Source organism: Falco punctatus (genome assembly GCF_963210335.1).
Source record: "Falco punctatus genome assembly, chromosome: 5".
Lineage (NCBI taxonomy): Eukaryota > Metazoa > Chordata > Aves > Falconiformes > Falconidae > Falco > Falco punctatus.
Window position 1 is genome coordinate 25,929,250 of NC_137584.1, and position 19,004 is coordinate 25,948,253.

The 19,004-nt window shown below is 42.5% G+C and overlaps 1 protein-coding gene across 3 annotated transcripts in view; it reads left to right on the forward strand.

Moving 5' to 3' along the window:
* The window catches only part of COLEC11 (collectin subfamily member 11), a 48,916-nt gene that overhangs the window by 11,276 nt on the left and 18,636 nt on the right, over nucleotides 1–19,004 (forward strand). For all 3 annotated transcript variants that reach the window (XM_080387828.1, XM_080387830.1, XM_080387829.1), the window contains exon 2: nucleotides 13,824–13,979. In XM_080387828.1, coding sequence (XP_080243954.1) covers nucleotides 13,850–13,979 — 130 coding nt within the window. In that variant the 5' untranslated portion in view covers nucleotides 13,824–13,849. The remainder of the gene's footprint in view (nucleotides 1–13,823; nucleotides 13,980–19,004) is intronic.

Genomic DNA, 19,004 nt, shown 5'->3' on the forward strand with positions numbered 1-19,004 from the left:
TGGTGCCCATCTTTGTCTGGTCATAAGCATGATTCACTCTCTGATTGTTGGGGGTTTTGTTGTATGGTTTTGGTTTTGGGTTTTTTTTTGTTTGTTTGTTTGTTTTTTGTCCTGTTAGTATGATTTGCTAACTGGAATAAGCATAAATAATGACAATAAGAAATCCAACAGATAGCACTCTTGAAGATTTTCAGTTTGAGTTATTTTCAGGGTTAGTTGTGGATCCCTCCAAATTCCCCTGTGATAATGCTGCTGATTTCAGTAGATATTGAACCTTGTTGATAATAACCATGGATTTATTAGTCTTCAGTGAACTCCTTAGTCTATGGACCTAATGAGAGACTGTGGATCAGGGGTTGATTTTATCTCCATCTGGTCTGAATGCTGGGGGCAGTCTGCTCGTTTCTGTGCTGCGAGGGCTGGACAATGAAGCTTGCATGAAGTAATGCTTGGTTGGCTAAAGAATGTGCTGCACAGAAGCTGAAGGGTTCGTTAGTTCTTCATCTTCACTAAAGAAGGCACAAAAATAACTTACATCCATTTTAAAAGGCTTCACGAGCACTTTAAGAGAATCTTGTACAAAAGCTGTTGATTCTATCAGAGTTAAAGGGAGACAAGAAAGCATGGTAGGTTTTCTAAGGACATTATTAATATAAGTAGAATTTTATGATTATCATCAGAGGACGAGTTATAAGGGATTCTCTAAATTTTGGGAATTAAACTAAAGAGCTTTAAAAAAAAAATAATATGTGAAGGAACTGGCAGTGTTAGATGGCATGGTAACTGCAGCCAATCAAAATAAAAACATCAGACAAGAATGTAGTGAAGGCCTAGCACAGGAAACGGCAAAAAGTTCTTATTACATAGGAAAAGAAAAGTGTCTGTCAATCAACTCTCTTGTCAGAATGGTATTAATGAGAAAACAGGTCTCTGATGGCTGACTGGTTAGTGGAGTTACATACAAGAAACGTGAAGGAAACAGATACTGAGGAAATGTGGCGGAGCAAGCATGCTCATGCATGCTGCGGGGGCTCCGGGGTGGTGGATCTGTCAGCAGCATTCACAGATGCATTTGCAGTGTTTCTAGTTGTGCAATGAACTTGCAGTTTAAAGCCAATGCAGAGATGAGGTGTGATGGTGTAACGAGAGCCATGTTATGAGCTGCAGCTGAGAAACCTCCTTACTGAAGGTTTCCTTCCTTTACTGCTTAATACCTTCATGTCAGAATTGCTTTCCATGTAATTGCAGAGTGCCAAAAACTCTATAGTCACTCTCTGCTTACCTTTCTTTTTTATAAATGTTATATAAAACCGTCACAAAGGCATGAACATATAACAGTAATTCACAATTAAATAGTTCAAAATTAGTTTAAAATCCTTAGGCAGTGTAAATAGCTATTTCCTTACGTCTTCTTCATTTAAGTATTTCTGAACATAATCTTAAATCTTCAAGGAAGAATTACAGTTTTTCCAGTACCGTATTTCTTTTGAATTTTCAAGGGTAGTCCTTGAAAGGACAAGGTGTATTTCTTCACAGAGCATTCACAGATAATCTTTGCTTGTTTTGTTGAGGAAATAGCGAAGAGGGACCTGATTTGTCTGAAGAAGTCCTTGTGCTGTTCCCCTTAGACAGAATGTGCTGATTTCTACCAGTTTCCAGATATCTTCATGCCTTGAATATCACATCTCCAGAATTATTCAGGTTGGACCATTTAAGTTTACACTGTGCATCGTATTTGGAGGCAACTGTATTATCTTTGCAAGTTTTGTGGGGGTAGGTAAATAGGTTATATACCAGAAGTGTTTAAATGACTGATTTTTACACAGACCATGCCCACTGCTACATCTACTTCCGTAGTGCTACAGGTATAACGGGAACTTAGTACACTGTTGGAAAAAAACTCTTCTCTAGATACTGGGGCAGTTTTATGGTCGACTTGAAACCTTCCCATCTGAAGAGAGACCAGCTGGGCATCCCACATCTTGCAAATTGTGAGTTTAGTTTCTGGATGGTACGTGTCAAGCTTGTGCAAGCAACACCAAGTTGATATGCCCAGGGATGTTGTCATATTAGCTACAACAGTGTGTGTGTGTCCTTCCATGTAAAATAAATCTCTTGGCACTTAATGCCAGGGTCTGTCAGATGTTTGTCAATGGTGCTGGTGTATTGGATCTGGCTGAAATAATTTTCCCCATAGCAGCCCTCACAGTGCCGTGCTTTGTATTGGTAGCTGGAAAGGTGTTGATCACACACCAGTGTTTTGGCTGCTGCTGAGCAGTGCTGGCACAGCACCAAGGCTGCATCTCCAGCATTCTCCCCTCACCACCAGCCTGGGCATGGGCAAGATCTTGGGAAGGGACACAGCCAGAACAACTGACCCAAACTGACCAAAGGGGTATTCCCTACCATATGACATCATGCTGAGCAATAAAAGCTGAGAGAGAAGAGACGGGGGGCAGGGAGCATTCATTATTATGATGCTAGTCTTCTTGTGCAACTCCTATGGGTATTGAAGCTCTGCTTCCCAGGAAGTGGCTGGACATTGCTTGCTGATGAGAAGTAGAGAATAAATCTTTTGGTTTTCTTTGCTTTCATGCGTGGTCTTTGCTTTGGCTTTATTGAAGTGTCTTTATCTTGACCCACGAGTTTTTTTCTACTTCATTTTCTCCCTGCTGAGGAGAGGAAAGTTGTTGGGAAAGAAAGGCTTGGTCAACCCGCCACATCTGGTCGTCATAGTTTTTACTATGTCTTCTAAGCAGCTCTCTATTTAAACATGCATTTGCCTATTTAGGCTTATTTTGCACGTGATTGCATTCACGTTGTTCCTTGATTTTAGGGAAGTTGTTATTGCATGTTGCACCTACAGTGTCAGATACATGAAATTTCTGATGTGTTTAGAGTTGATTGCTCTGTACCATTTTAGCAGCACTGAGTAACTGTGGCAAGTCTCATTTTTGTTGTTCATTCTTCCTTTGCTTAAATCAGCTGGCAATGCTGGGATTTCAGCCACGGCAGGGTCAGTGTAGTCTTTAACACCTCTGAAGCCTTTTCTTTTACTGGTAGCCGCATAATCAAAGCGGTAGCATTAGCTTTTGTTCCTCTAAGTGCCCTATCAATGCTGAACAGGTACATGCTGAGGTTCAAAGGATCACTGCTTAGCTGATGTACAGCTTCTTAATTTGTGTGCAACTGGCCTCCGGTCATGTTCTAGCTGTGTGAATGATGCATCTGCTGCTATTGTTAGAGAATTTGCTGAGTACCAAAGCAGGTGGAGATGCCAGTAGTTACCACTTAACATAACTGGTTATAATCTTCCCTGGAAGTGTACATTATTAAAATAAAGAATACTCTTAGGGCAGTTGGTTAGATGGAAAGACTTTAACAAAAAATTCCCAAGGGGAGTTGTGATCCTCAAGAATCTTTTGGTAGCAGAAGCATCGTGGTATATGGATAAAGGAAGTAACACTTTCAGTTTATGTGAATTCAGGTAAACACCCTTGTTTGCAGATTGTGTTCTACACATTGTTTCTGAATTCACGTTTCTTTTTCAAAATGAGATTGTCAAAAGCATCTCAAACCTGCATGCAATCACTTGTACTCTTTCTCAATTTTTTAAAATATTTGCAGACCAGTGTGTTGTACATGGCAAAGGATTTTGAATATGTGTATCGTGGTATGTATAAAAGCTGCTGTGGGAAATGTTTTGCCACTGAAAGATATTCTTTCAGCTGGCTGCCATTTGGCATACCTCAGTAGGATCGTGACTATTGCCAATGATACAGACTGATTAGTGAGTCTGCTGTGGCATACTAGTGTAAGAACACTTTGACTTCTGAGAAGTTTTTTAGTGTCTAGTTATCTGCAGGAATCGTGTATCTTTACGTGTGCTTTTACTATGTCATATCAGATGCACAAACCCCTGTTTTTTTTCCCCGCTGTGTTTAGCTTCTACAGCAATTTCTATGTACTGACCATATATTTTCTCTTAATCTGGGGAGCTGCTTTGGTAGATTCCCCTTCCTGCACTTGGAAAGGTGTTTCAGGTCTCTAAGAGTGAAAGGACATTGAGCAGTACTATTGCTATCAAGTTCACCCTTTACTTGTCCAGTGAAGATATGTGGCTGTATTTCCTGTGAAGCTTGATTTTTGCTCTGATACTATTTTAATTTTTTTCTCTTACATTGAGGCTTAGCTGTTTTACTGAATGTATTGTTGGTCTTTGTGTCACCAATATAACTTATCTTCTCTCCTTTTCCGAGGCTCCTGAGACCTGGTAGGAAAGTTTCAGCGTAGGATCACGTGTTATTGTTATTAGAGTGTTACTTTGTCTCTGCAGATCCCCAGCCTGAGAGTAAAATAACCCTTTGTTGAAATTGCATTGATACTGCCCCAGTTCAAATGCAAGATTTTGATCATGCATGCTTATGTACCATGGTGTTTTGTTATATTGAGGATGTCGTTACGAGAAGTATGTCCTTGTCATTTGAGGATAACACTCTTGGATCATTTCCATGACTCTTGGTGGCTTGCATGTTATTGCAAAACACCTCATGTAGTTATATCTATGCACTCTGTCTTTTGCTGGATATTATTTACCATTGCAGCCTGGTATTTTGCCATATCTTTCCTCCTTTTGAAATGTTCCTACTCTAATTACGTGCTGTGTTTTTGTGTGGATTTTTTTTTTTGTATTTTTTTTTCCCTGGTGAATTTAGACCCTTTTAATTCTTTCACTTAGGCATCTTTTATCTTATGCATCTTTGTTTTCTGTATGCCACTGGCATGCAAGGGCACAGTTTTGTAACACACTGAAGGCCATCTCAGCTGCTGCCAAGGGCATTTCTTTCCCTGGCTGACAACATTTTTCACAGGAATGATGGCCATTTTACCCTCACCAGGAACCAAGGAACTAAATCAAGTGAAAAATAACATCACAAAAAGAAGAATAGCTTTCTGCTGGTGTAGTAGCCTGTGCTAGCTCATGATGTGATCAGCTGGTGGTTGGTGATAGTACAGGGAAAGGGAGGGTAATGAGTACAGAGAACGGGAACTGCTGTGGGGGAGCCAGGCTGCTATTAGCCCTCCCATAGACTGGCTTAGCTAATTAGGGGTGGTAGGGCTCCCCTTACCTAACTTTACATACTTAAGAGACCGAGCTAGTCATACTGGGCAATGAACAGATACCTCCAGTTAATTATCTGTCCTGTTTTAGGATGATAAGAATCCCCACACCAAAGTGCCTTTCTCTGACTTCATTATACAGGGAGCTCAGGGCAGTTTTCTGAGGCTGTGCACCTCAGCCAGGATGGTTAAATCCCACCCAAAGGTCTGCTTATAACTTCTGCTAGCTCAAGATCTGGTTCTAAGTAAAGTCGTCCTGATAAATAGGCATCTCCTGATGCCAGCTATGCCCTGCCTTGTGGTTTGCTTTTTGTCACGCTTGCAGCATTAAGAAGGACGGGGCAGCAATCAAGTGGCTTCCCTTTATTCTCGGAACCTTCTTTGAATGTAGCTGTTGCATATCTAATGTGTGAGAAATGGGGGCAAAAGCTGTTGCTGCTCTGTTCTGTGTGTTCTCCTCCTCAGGGAGGAGTAGGATGCTGGGGCAACCAAAAGCAAACCTTTCTCCCATCCACTTGCACTCTGGGATGGTGCCGTCTCTCCCTCTGTCCTTTCTCTGCCTTTCTGCCCTGGTCAGGCCTCTATGGTTTTTCACTTTTGCCTTGTGTTTTTCCCACTAGTCGATCACATCCTATGTTCTTCTCTTGTCTTTACTCTTCCTCTAGCCTCACAAACTGCCTTGCTTAAATTTTGTCTTCTGTCTGGGCATTCCTGACCTGTCCACGTGTTTATACATCAGTCAATTGTGGGACGTCATAACAGAAAGCAGGGAAGGGAGAACACTCATTTCCCCCCTTTTTAGTCTAGTGTCCCACTGCTAGGCTTGAGCTGGCTTCTTCCCTGTTTGCCTTCCATTCTTTAATGTGGCATGTCTACGTGTAGTCTAACTTAGTCTACTGCATCCATCCAGTGGGAGCAATTGCTGTCATGGGGAACTGGAGTGGTGGGTTTGAAGTCTTTGAAGGATGTTCCATAGCTGGCACTTCTCATCTTTCCGATCAATACTTGAGTGGCATTTCTGTTGAGCAAAAGTCATGTGGCACTACTGACGTGTCTGTGGTGGTTGGATGTGGCCTAGATAGACTTTTCTGCCACTTCCCTGCACCTCCAAGAATGTTGGTGAGGGACAGGGACCACTCTCCCCAGATTAAAGTTTGCCTTTTGAGTCTGTCCAGTGCCCTCCAGAAGACAGCTTTCAGGCCCACCTGGAAAACTCCTATGTACCTGGAGGGAAGAATATGTTGGAAAGCATAAGTTGGTTGAATGGGCATTAAGCACTTAGATATTGCACAAATACCCCAACTTCTGCAGGCAGTCCTGAGCTTGTGTGTATGTGGAAGGCTGAAAAGTGATGCCTTAAAGCTTCAGAAACAGGATGACAAATGCATATGTGAATAATATGTATTTATTCATGTAAAGAAATGTACTCTGGAGCATTCTCCACATCATTCATTGATTCTTGGTGAATTCCTGGTGTTCTAGTTCTCATGTGGATGCTTTATAGGAGTGGGGCTAGCCAGAGACAGTTTAGACACAAATTTTAGAAGAACTGACACCTATGTTTGAAACCCAAATGGGTTGGTTAAGAATACTGAAAATCTGATCTAACATATATCAGGGATGGCACCCAAAACCACAAACTATTTCTGTAAATTATAGCTGCAAACGAGGCTACAGCAGAGATCTTGTAATCCAGTAGGGACTTTGATTAAAACTGCAGGAGAAATTTTGTTTAGCATGTCTAGTTAACTCTGACCAACACTTTGCACAAAGATAAAATACTACTTAGGTGTTATTCTTTATCATCTAAAAAACTGTACAGAGTTATTGTGAGAGATTTGGCACTTTGGTCCCATCTCCCTGTAGTTATAGGTTTTGAAAACATACTTGCCCTCTTCTAGCACTGTTTTCATCTCACCCTGGCTGAAGCTCTGATTTTATATTTTCAGCACAGGTGACAGTAAGTTAATTCTGACATAAACTCATTGACTTCAGTAGAACTACATCAGGAAGAAATTTGTTTCAATTTTTAAAAACATTCTTCTTGATGGAAAGTGAGGCTACTATTCCTACATATGACAAGGGCACCTATGTTGTACAGTCAGAACTAATAGTTCCTTACACCTCACAAACATTGACTGAGGAAATAGCTCTATTGAGCAAGAATTAAGTGTACTTTGGGGAGTAACCGATGACTTCCTATCAGTTAGATTTTTAGGTAATGTTAGCTTCCCATCAGCTTAGACTCACCCTTTTGTCCTCTGCAGCAATTTTCACTGTTCTTCAGCATTATCAGGACCTGGAATGTGTTATGTCTTTGTTTTATGCTACTCCATGCTCTGTAGACTTTACAGAGACTTTGTAGCTGCGGCAGTTACAGTCCTCATTTTTGCAATTCTACAGTATTAACATTTAGGGATTTTTTTTTTTTAATCTTTCAAGCCCATTGCTTTAACCTTTAAATCAACACGTAGAATTTAACTTCAGAGCATTGCAATGTTATGGAAATGATCTCCCGTTGTTTAAGCACCTCTATCATTGATTCTGATTTTTATATTCTGGCTAAATGGTGAATTCTTGCTTATACAAGGTAATGCATGAGGGAGCTGGGAGGACAAATGAGAAAACACTTAGATAAAGTAAAAGCATAGCTACATAAAACATCTGTAGGTTAGGAAGATCTGCAAGGCTGTAATGGAGAAAGAAGAGGTCAGTGACACAGGTTTCATCTCCAGTGTGAAAGACATCCTCTCCAGGGAATGATATGTAGCCCTCAGGCCAAGGGGTGAAGAGCAACTTGCAGGCACAGAGCTGGAGGCTTGTCCCTTCTGCCTCTCCCTGCTTCCCCCAGAGATGTATCCCTGATCTGTGCGAGGCCCTGGTGTTACCTTTGTAGCCCTGGGATGTAATTTCTGTTTGTTTGTTTTTTTTATTTTATTTTATTTTTTCAAAGTAATAGTGTGAATAGTAATAGTGAAATAGTGTGAGGTTTGTGTCACGGCCTGACAGCCTGGCATCTCACTAGCGTGATTTTGTGTGTGTTGCAGCTGTTGGGATGCAGTTTAGGGACTGCTGGGGCATTTGAGGATACGCAGGCTGCCAGATAGTTCTGGGAGCTGTCGGGATGTGGATGACGAGGACTAGAAACGTCAGGGGAGTGAAAACTGCTGAAAGCTGTTGATGTGTCAGTAGTGCTGACTCAAACCTGCTTGGGAAATTCGTCCGCCAAATGTGGCTGTGGCTCTGCAGATTTGCGTGCCTGTCTGCATCAGGAACATACTCAATTCAGGACATAGATAATTCCACCCAGATCTCCAAGAATGAAGTATAGTTTTAAAAATAATAGTAAAAAAAAAAATCGTAGTAACAGTGAAAACAACTCGGCAATAGTGAAATGAAAACAGCTCAAAGAGGAGTCCTGTAGGATGATACAGAGGATTACAGCCATTCGATAGCTGTTGGCTGGCTCAGCACTAATGCCAGCGAGCATCGTTATCCTTCTGCATTTCTCAGCCATTTGGATTCAGCTAGGCAGATCATCTGTGTTGTTGCTTCTAGGTCCAAAATAATCGTGTGCAATAAGGCACCGGCCCTTGTAGAGCAGCTGCTGGCAGATACAGGGTCTTCATGCATGAGGTGTCTGCTGGCTGAAGTGGTCTTCAAGCTTTCCATCCACAGCTGTGGGGGAGCTCAAGGAGTGCTGGGTGCCAGCTGGCCTGGCTGGTCCTGCAGTGGTTTTGAGCAATGCCTCCGGGATTCTCTGATGACTTCTCAAGAACTTGTCACTTGAAGCTTGGCTTAATAAACATCTTCTCTCTTGGCAACTGAGGCAGATTCCCTAAAGCTGACAGGTCTCAAAAGTTGTTTTGAGATTATTGTGTTGGTTGCAATGCTATGTTCCAATTCCTAATAGGAATAAAGGCATTTTGATTTTAAAGGAAAGGCCATGTAAATGCTGCCTTCTCATTTTTTCCCCAAGCTTTCCGCTTATGCTGATTTAATGGCCACCATTGTAAGTGTTGCAAATTTGACTCCTGACCCCTGCATAGACAGTGAGAAAATATTTATGCTTTTACAAGTGCGGAATGTTTCTCTGTTTCTCTCTGGCATTGGTTTTATCAATGCTGAAGATACTCGAAGTACCAGGACTACGATAGTGTTTGAAAAAACAGGCTGGTACCTTTTTCTGAGGACCATTTCAGTGGGACTTAGTTTTCTAAAATGCTTTTATGAATCTGGGTCTGAAAGGACTTGAAGGTAGGTCAGAAAGGCAAGGAATTTTCCAGGATTTAAAAATGAAAGTTACTGCTGTAGCACATACCTGGAGATCAAACTCTTATTTCAATCATATAAGGCAATTTCAGCTGCAGAAGAGCTTTCTTTTTAAAGCAGAAGAAGCTGGAGAGTGTGATATCCAAAGTGCTTTTGGTTTGATTTCTACTACTAATGTGTCCCTTTACTACAGCTGCAGACTCTATAAATTATTCAGTCTACAACCTCTTTGGAGATTTCCTGTTGGTGGCTCTTCTCAGATCAAGGTAATTTCCCCAGTAGTCATATGGGTCTGGATGCTGTGACCTGACTGACGCTAAGAAGCTCTGTTTTCTAGAATGAGTCCATTTTCTCTGTGGGTTGAGCCATCATGATGTAGGGTGAGCTGTATCCTCTGTCTCTAAGGCTTGTAAGCCCTGCAGCAGCTGCAGGCAGTGGGGAATGTGATGAAGCTTCATTGGAGGTTTTGTTTTCCCCAGAAAATCCTTCATATCTGGCTGCTGAGCAGAGCCACCAAGCAGCCTTGACAGTTCTCTGCTGCTCGTTGCCTGTCTCATTTCCGAGCTGTGTAAGGATTTTGCAAAGGAAGATTAATATTTAACATACCTGCAGGCTTTGATCTTTCAGTTGTAGTCTGGATGCATCTAAAACTTCATAAAGTGCAACCGGAGGAGGTGGTGATGCTGCCTTTTTATTCACTAATGCAGAGAATGGAGCACCCTCCTAATTTCAGTTTTCTTCCATCTCAGGCCATTTTGCTCCCCACTCCAAGTCATCTCTTGAGACTTGTTATCACCAGCCTGCTGGGTGCTCATGCTGAAACTGCCTAATTTCCAGGCTTTCAGCTGTGTGTCTGAAATCACTTGGCTTGAAAGCTGCCTTGTCTGATCGTCTTCTGGATCCTAAAGTTCCCCACTACAATGAAAAGGCGGGAGTGCTTTGCTGGGCTGTGGGATGGGAGCTGCAGGGGCAGGCAGGACCCACATCCTCTGCTTAGCCCACAGAGCATCTGTGTGACTGTCCTCCGGGATGATCCCACTACCTGTCCCTCAAAGGTGGCTGCTGCAGAGTTAAACACCTGCGTTCAGGTCTGTAGAAGATACTTCCAGGCACGAGTCTCTGCCATGTCCTCCTGGCTGGCTGAGGCAACCACAACTCACTGCTTTCCCACGTGGGGAGCACTGGTCCCTAGCTTGGCATCACAAAGCCTGTTCTGGTTATGGAGCCCACCACTTTCCAGTCTACCAGCACTGATTCAAGTGCTGAGACTGGCCCTAGCAGCCTTTGAAGGGAAGATCTGGAGAAACACCCTTCTCCTCAACCTTTCCTCTTGCTAGTTTTTGCTGCTCCCTCTTTTGCTTGGTGACTGTTGTGGATTATGGACTGGGCAAAAAGAGGCAGGACCATTCACTGTGGATACTGTGAGCTCTTCTAGGTCATGAATTACACCAAGACTCAGTGCCTTGTACCCTGGGGTTAGGAATCTCCTTCTGGGGAGGTGTGGCCCGATTCAAGCTTAATGTATGTGATGTAATTTGTTTGGCATGCATGTGAGGATGCGTGGGAGAAGAGTGCCATCACAGAGATCTGATATTTCAAACCTATATCAAGACTGTGGTCAAATAGTTTGTATAGCCTTAGAAAATAGCTGTGAAGTGGCCAGTGGTCTGTCCTGGTTTCTAGTAGTTCAGGCAGGCTCTATTAGAAGCAAAGGAAGCAGTAGCCCAAGACAGCAGAGGACAGCAACACAGCAGATGTTTTCCTGATGATTTTGTCTGGCAGAGCCCTGGGGATCTGGGATGGTTGCTGCTTCTGCATGGCTGTAGAAGCTTTACATCCAAATTTCCATTATTGTTTCTCAACTCCTGCCCCCAACGACCCTGTTCTCCATGTCTACCTTTATGATGTGCCTTCTCCTCCAGCTCTGCTTCCTCATCCTTGGGTGGCAAAATAAAGTTTTGTCTGCGCTCTTGAGAAGCCTCGAGTGATGTTGCTGCAATTGTGCAAAACATAATGTGGCCTAAATATTTGATCAGCTAAGGTTTGTAATTCTGTAGGTTTCTGTGCTCCTAGAAATACCTGAGCTAGGTATTTTAAAGCTGAATCAGACGTGTATATGAGCTGCAATCATCTTAGTTGTGGTAACATGAGCAAAATTTTGGGAACTGAGCACTCTTGAAAGGGGAGAAAAAAAAATACTGTAAGCATCTTTATATATGAGTGAGTGTTGTCCTTCCAGAACCTGCACGCTAAGCTATGAGAGGAGACTTTGTAAATGGCACTAGCACTTAGTCTGACAGGAGTGTTGGCGAGGGTACAAAATGCATCTCTAGTACAATTTTCTATATTGTCATCTGCTAGACTAAAAGGTAATAGGAAATTAAAACAGAGGCCTTGAAAATAAAATTGTTATATTATAGCTTAGTGGAAACTTCCTTTTTCTGGTCAACATGCTCGTGGGTCTCCTTTCTGGTGGGCAAAGCTTGTCTATGAAGTAGTTCACTCCTGTCCTGTTACAGGAGCACGGCATGCTGTGGCTGTGAAAATCTCCAGATAGTCCCTGTTCCTCCGTTGTTCCTTGGTAGGATTTCCTAGCACCAGACATTTTCCCTAGGTTTTCTTGCCCTGCTTAGCCCATTAGACTATGTATCAAGATCCCCTGACCCACAAGTTCTTCCCAGGTCGAAGCACACAGCCCACCTTTTTCAGGCATGGTCCTTCTGCTGCACCTTGCTCTCCTTTGGAAGGAAAGCTGAGGAAGAGATTTGCATCAAAAGGGGCTCGCAGCATACACCAGTCTGTGCCCCAGATCTGGATGATTGGTGAGAACTGGGAGGTATACTGAGGAGCAATCTGCCCTGCAGTGGGGACACAGCCTCAGGTGGTACAGCAAGGGCAGCATGAGGCAGAGCAACCTCCCCTGTAACTTGTGCAGTGCCCTTCCCGCATGAGGAGGGAGACAAAATCTGCTCCCATCTGATACCCGCCACCTCCCCCCCCCCCGCCCCGCGTTGCAGTCTACTCATTTTAACTTCTAGAAGATGATGGAAGTGCAAACTGGACATCAGTTCAGAGGGATAATTTGTTCCTGCAACTCCAAAGTCATCTACTTAGTCTATCTGCTAAGACATCTATTAAACATACCAGAATTGATGGTGGAATTTAAAATTAGATTGAGGCTTTTTAATAGTATAGGCAAACTGAATTTTTCTGCTCGTGGAGGGCAGTCTGCCTTCCTCTTGCTCCATCCCTGAAGTTTTTGATTCCGCTTCACCAGCTCATTCTTACCTTGAAGCTCTTTATTATCCTGTCCCTGCTGAAGGGCAGCTATGCCTTCAGGCCACCCCCAAAATAACAGATCCACCCTCCTAGACCTTGAGCATGTTGAGACACACAGACCCAGGTACTGGCCCCACACCTGTGCCTAATCCTATTTGTCTTATTTTTGAAGGGAATCGGGGAGTGGAGAGTAATGTAGCCCAATCTTCTTGCTCTAGGTGTAACAGGCACATGTCTCTATTGTGGGTATAAAGGATGATATACAGGTAATTTCTCTTGAAACCCTAATACGACTTTTCAGCTTGTTTGTGTAGTACAGAGCCTTGGTGAAAGAGGGACTGGGAGAACAGATCAGAAGTACATAAATAATGCTTTTGTCAAAGAGTATTTCTGCACACCCCCTAAATATTGGCTTTTGATGGTCCTTTCACACAAACTCCATTTCTGTACTGTTGTTTTCTGAGATCTCTTCACAGCCTAATATCAGGCAAGCCATTCCACTTGTAGGCTTAGACAAGGGTATATTTCAGAGGTGAATCTTTTCAGAATTTATTGAAGACTCTGATGTAGCTTCATTGAATGATAGAGTGAAATATTATCTGCCTTCCACCTACAATGTCTTACGTGAGGGTTATTGTATCAGACAATTTGCTGGGCACAATTTCACTGCTCAGGTAGATGGGAAGTGAAATTTCAGGCCTTTAGGATGGTCTCATAGTCTACTGGATTGCCTCTTTAGAGCAGTATGCACTCTTTCTAAGTGGCAGCTTAGCGCTGACATCTCTCAGTGCAAGCCTGTGTGCTGTATTTTCTCCTTTGACCTTTCGAGATCCCTGCCTCCAGTGAGAAATCACCGAACACAGAATTGCCTATTATTAACATTTCTTAATCTCATACTTCTCAACTAAATTTCTCCTGAGCTTTATCTCACCCAGTCTTACACCAAAATAAACTGCTAAATGCACTGCTGCATGTTTCATGTATGTCTGTGGAACACAAAACCTGCTTGGAGGACCTGCACATGTCCAACTTGTGCTGGGTTATGGCACGGAAAAATATATTGTTTTTGTAGTAGGATGCTGCTTATGTTCAGAAACTGATGAAAGTCTCTGGAATTCTTATAACTGTTTATTCATTTCTTTTTTGTTTAGGAGTCAGTGACCTGTAAGTGCTCATTATGAAGAGAGATCTGTTTTTCTTGGTGACTCTAATTAGCCTTGCCTTCCTGTCACTGCTAAGGTCTGGATATCCTCAACATATTGCAGAGGAGTCCTGCTCTGTTCAAATTCTTGTTCCAGGCCTAAAAGGTAATGTGGAAGCCTACTCCATTATTCAAATACTAATCTTTCTTTCTAACAGGCTTGTTTACACCACCAACAGTTTCTAACAGAGACAAAGAAGGTGCCTTTTGGTTGTCCTCTTGTTTGTCCTTGTCCCGTTTGTAGCTGTCTTAAAAATGGAGTTTTAAGGTCCGTAAGATGAACTTAAGTCTGTTAAGAGAAACACAATTCAGAGAATACATGCTAAAGTTTACCAGGCTTGCTCCTGGTCAGTAGTGCTTGTTACTCTGATACACTGCCTGTTTGCTTTCTCTGTGTTTATACTGGAGAGCGGTACACATATCCAAAGACTGTATAATCAGGCCCTAGTTTATGCCCGGAGAGGTTTGCGTTGCCATTTTGCAATGTAATGGGAAGTATTTTGAGTTTTCTAGTCTTATGTTTGTCTTCCCTTGATCTTTAAATGTTCAAGTGCCTTTTGGAAGAAATAAAAAATTAGTTAGTTTTTTGGTATTTCTATAGTTTCTGTGGACAAGAGTAACATTTTTGCAAAATATTTCTCCAGACTCTTGACCAAAAAAGATAGCATAATAAATTATTGATCTTTTAGTAGCAAAAAAATGTACCTTAGATAGGAAATCAACAGGTGGGAAGAATTAGCATTTTAAAGCAGTAGCATCCATTAGGGTGTGAAATCCCAGCCCTGTTTAGTCAATAACAGTAATTCCCATTATGAAGGCAATGGTATTTCTACCGGAGTGTAACACCTGTGAGCATGGGGAAATACTTCTTATCTAAGGACAAACACACCCCCCCCCCAACATGAAAGCCACCAGTTTACCATTATTATTATTATTGTTGTTGTTATTATTAATAATAAAAATAAAGCACTGGTTAAGAGCTGTTCAACTAACTTTCCAGTTTTCCTGTTAGTTGTGCATTGTAGTATCAAGAAACTCACCTAATAATATTGATGCCACTAATGTTATCTGGTGGAAACCTGGGCTTTACCCGGTTGCCTGAGGACCACAGTATGGACTGCAGGTGCTGTCTGTGCCGGTTATTTGGTTGGCGAGGGCAAGGCTCGGTTCTGTCTTGCAGTTGTTCGTATGGTTAAATTGCGAGCGCAGCCTGGCCACGGGTTTGGCTGTGGTGTGAACTGGCCTAGCCACGGGTTTGGCTGTGGTGTGAACTGCCTTCTGCAGACGCTGCCCAGTTTGGATGTGGTTGCCCTCTGCTGGAAGCGAGAGAATTGGGCTGTAGGGCTGTGGATTGTGCTTGGCCCGTTGGCTTCAGGACCAAAAAATGTCTTCTGTTTTATTATTATATATGCAGTTTTGGATGCCTGAACTGAACCTATATCTATCTATCCATCTGTGTGTGTGTTGTTATTTTTTTCCACTTCAATAAGTGACCTTGGAAGTCTTAATAATATTTACACCTTCTGCAGATGTTCCAGTTAGAATGAACAACATTATATCCAGGTCTTCTGAGGTTTGACTAAGCTTTGAGTAAAGTTGTTTCATTTGTTTAATATATTTGCTGTGAAACAGGCATAAGGTAGTGCTGTTGATGTGATTCACAGAGAGCACAATCAAGTTAAATATATGTTGTCTAAAGTTACACAGAAGATCAGTCAAAGGGTCAGACTCCACAGCACTGGGGATTTTAGCTTTGAAATGATTTTTCATTTTAAAGAAGTTGACAGGCTTTGACAAGCTGTGTAACTTCTTTGCCCGAGTTTCCTTATTCGTGTAATCAGACAAAGTTAACATCTGTGATTACCATTTTTATATGAGGACCATTACTGTTGTTATATACAACAGAGTTTTTTAAAACCTATAAAGAGTGCAGGACCCTGGCCTTTTGTCAGAAGGCAATCCTGAGCCAGGAAACAACAGAGGGGCCTGAAATCATGTATTAATGATTTTATTCCGCTTCATGAGATGTAAGCCTTGCAAAAGTGAGAAAGATTGATGTAAAAATTCAGTGAAGCACAAAATGGCCTGATACAGCCCTAGTGAATGTGAAATCCCTAAAAAGCTATCAGTGCTCCAGCTACGCTGTCAGGGGGACTGGCTGCGAGAATTGGTAATGAGATACTGCTGTCCCTCATTGGCGTAACTCCAACCCATTTCAGTGGCCAAGGCTTCATTTAAACTGAGCATATATGTGGCCGCGTGCCCAAATTTCGGCTCCCACGCAGTGGGATTTGCTCACTGCGGCTTTTAGGTCTGCCCCATCTCCTCCTCTGCTGGGCTGCTGGCAACATCTCCAATGATGGAGGAACAGAGCCCCACGCCACTGCTGGACACAAGCCTGTCAGGATTTGGAAAAAATAGGTTCAGGGAAGCAATGAGGGACACCATGGTACGTGTGAAAGGGAAAAAACAGGAGAAGAGGGTTAAGCCTAACAGGCGGTGCAGAAAGTGGAACCCACATGGGGTGGTGAAGGAGAAAGACAGCAGGCGAAGGTACCCAAAAGTGGGGGAGTGTAATGGAGAAATTTTAGAAGAACAGGAAGAGATAAAGGGAAAAGAGAAAAGAAAAGGACAAAGAATGAGACTGAGTGGAGAGACTGGAAACTAAAAAAAAAAAAAAAAAGAAAATGGCACAAAGCCAATTAGGACCCCACAGAATAAAAGGAAGAATCGGAAGGGGGATGAGATGAGAATGGAGGTAGAAATGGAAGATGAAGGAAGCCGGTAAAGACACCAAGAATAGAAGAAGGCACAAATGAGTTTAAGGTCAGCAGCTTAGGTCTTAGGGACTGATTTTTTTTTTTTTTTTTTAATAACCTCAACAATATAAAAGGGTAAGATGAAATATAGAAGGGAAAAATACCATGGCTCTGAGAATCCAAACAGCAGACTGATCCGTGTTTTAGAAAGCCGATTATTAATAATGGGAAAATGTGTTGTGTGTGAAGGTGTGGAAGATGAAGCCTTGCTGCATTGCTCACTCATATTCTTCCTAAAGTCTGACTCCTTTTGATAGGCACATGAGACTGAAGTTACATAGTGGAGAAAAAAATAACACTGAACAATCCTTCAAAGCTTAAAATCTTGGTTTACCACTTTGTTTTGTCTCCATTCTAGAATCTAAAGCAGGAATTGTCTTGATAGTCTCAACGGCATACAACATGTAAAACCGTTGTTGTTACATAAATAAAATAAAACCATTTTTTTTACGCCCACACTTGATGTGTCTACTTACACAGGGAATATGAGTAATGGAAGAAAGTTATCACCAGTTAAAGAATGCTTAATAGCTCATGCAGTTAATATTTGGCATGCTATTTTCATTACAGTAGATGGTATAGCTCAAGGTAGGCAGGATGCAAACATAATCCTGTCCCAAAGAATTCACAAAAGGAGACAAATCAACAGCAATAGTAAGATACATCATCTGAATTATGAAAGATATCTCTCAAAGATGATGAAAGAAGCAGCTTGCAGTACTATCAGGGTACCTATGACTCTGCTGTGGCTCAGTTTGGTACCGGACTAAATTTCTTTTGGGGGTGTGGGTCATCACAGCACTGTGCAGCACTGCTGGGGACATCTTGCTCTGTCTCAACTGCATGCCAAGAGCTGTGCTGTGCTGAGGAAGAAGGTGTTCCTTCACGCAGTAAGGCTGGAGCAAAGAGCCAGCCAGGAAGGGATGGAGAGGAGACTGAGCAGGAGGTATGAATGCAAAGGGACTGTGGCTGGCGGGAGGAGGCAACACCAGAGCAGCTGGGTAGTGACCACGGTGCACCGATCCCAGCCTCCTGCTCCAAAGTGACCAAGTGTGATGAGCGGCACAGGGGCTGGAGACCAGAAGAAGGGCACGGAGGTGTCTTTCTCTAAGTTCATTTGTGTTGTTTTTTTTTATCTAATTCAGGAATCAAAAGTTAAAAGTTAGTGTTAATTGGTGATAAATGAGATTGATTGAAATTCCTTGACATAAACCTTTTGTTGCCCGTGACACCTGCACAGGCTTTGCTTCCTCAGCTTGCACGGTGCTCAGGGTACATACAGCAAGAATAGAGACTTAAACATGGCCAAGCTGAACTGGACCACTGATCGCTCCCTCTTGGCCAAAGTCTCGCTGCTTAAAACGGCTGATAACAAAACATGCAGAGTGGTCTGTAGGTGGGCCTGTAATGGGGTAATCTCCTCCCAGGAAAAGTTTCTTAAACACCCACGCGAAGGAATGCAGTGTCATCTTATTATAGGAATAAATGCAGGCAAGTGTAATGGCCTGAAGCAAGAGTGATCTATTTTATTGATCCCTAACGCACAGCTTTCACTCTGAAGAACATGTAAAGCAATAGGCTGTAATAGCCTGCTCTCAGCCTCCAGAGAGCAGGGAAAAGTCATTGTCAGGATTTATCTTTGGGAAGCAAAGAACTCATAAGCAGCCCTGAGGGGGGGAAAGGCAATCGTACAAAGTCTATTGGTTACCTGATAATAGAAAAAGTGACGTTCCCAAATGTGCCAAATAATAGCCTGTTTCGTACTAACAATATAATTCACTGGGGATTATGTGAAGTTTGTCCTCATTAAGGTCAGAGAATGGCCTATTTTTGCATGTCTGAAGGCAGGGAAGATGGTCTGGAGCCTGCTGGCAGCCTAAAGAAGGAATATATAACAGATGGAGGGCCAAGTTCAACTTGCAGCCACCTATGTCTGCCATAAGGAGACAGAGCTGGAGGCTGCATATTTGAAGCATGCCATGTTGTGGCTTGTTTTCACATGTCACCTCTATGGTACCTCTCTGAACCTCAGCGCCTAGCTATGCCGGAGAGCAGAGCTTGAGGGGTGCATGATAACCACTGCCTTTCCTGCTGTGGGGCTCCACTCAGCTTCCTGGAGAGTAGCTAATGCTTACTCTCCTCTGTAGAAGTACAGTGCTAGTGCATAAGGTGTGCTGTGCTAGCTCTGACTTTTAGATCCTGGCATTTTCTTTTCTGTGGAAGCCATAAAACTTTCTTCTCCTTCATATAAATCTTTTTTTTGTAAAGGTGGCTATGTAAATCATTATATGTCTGTTTGTTTAAGAGATTTT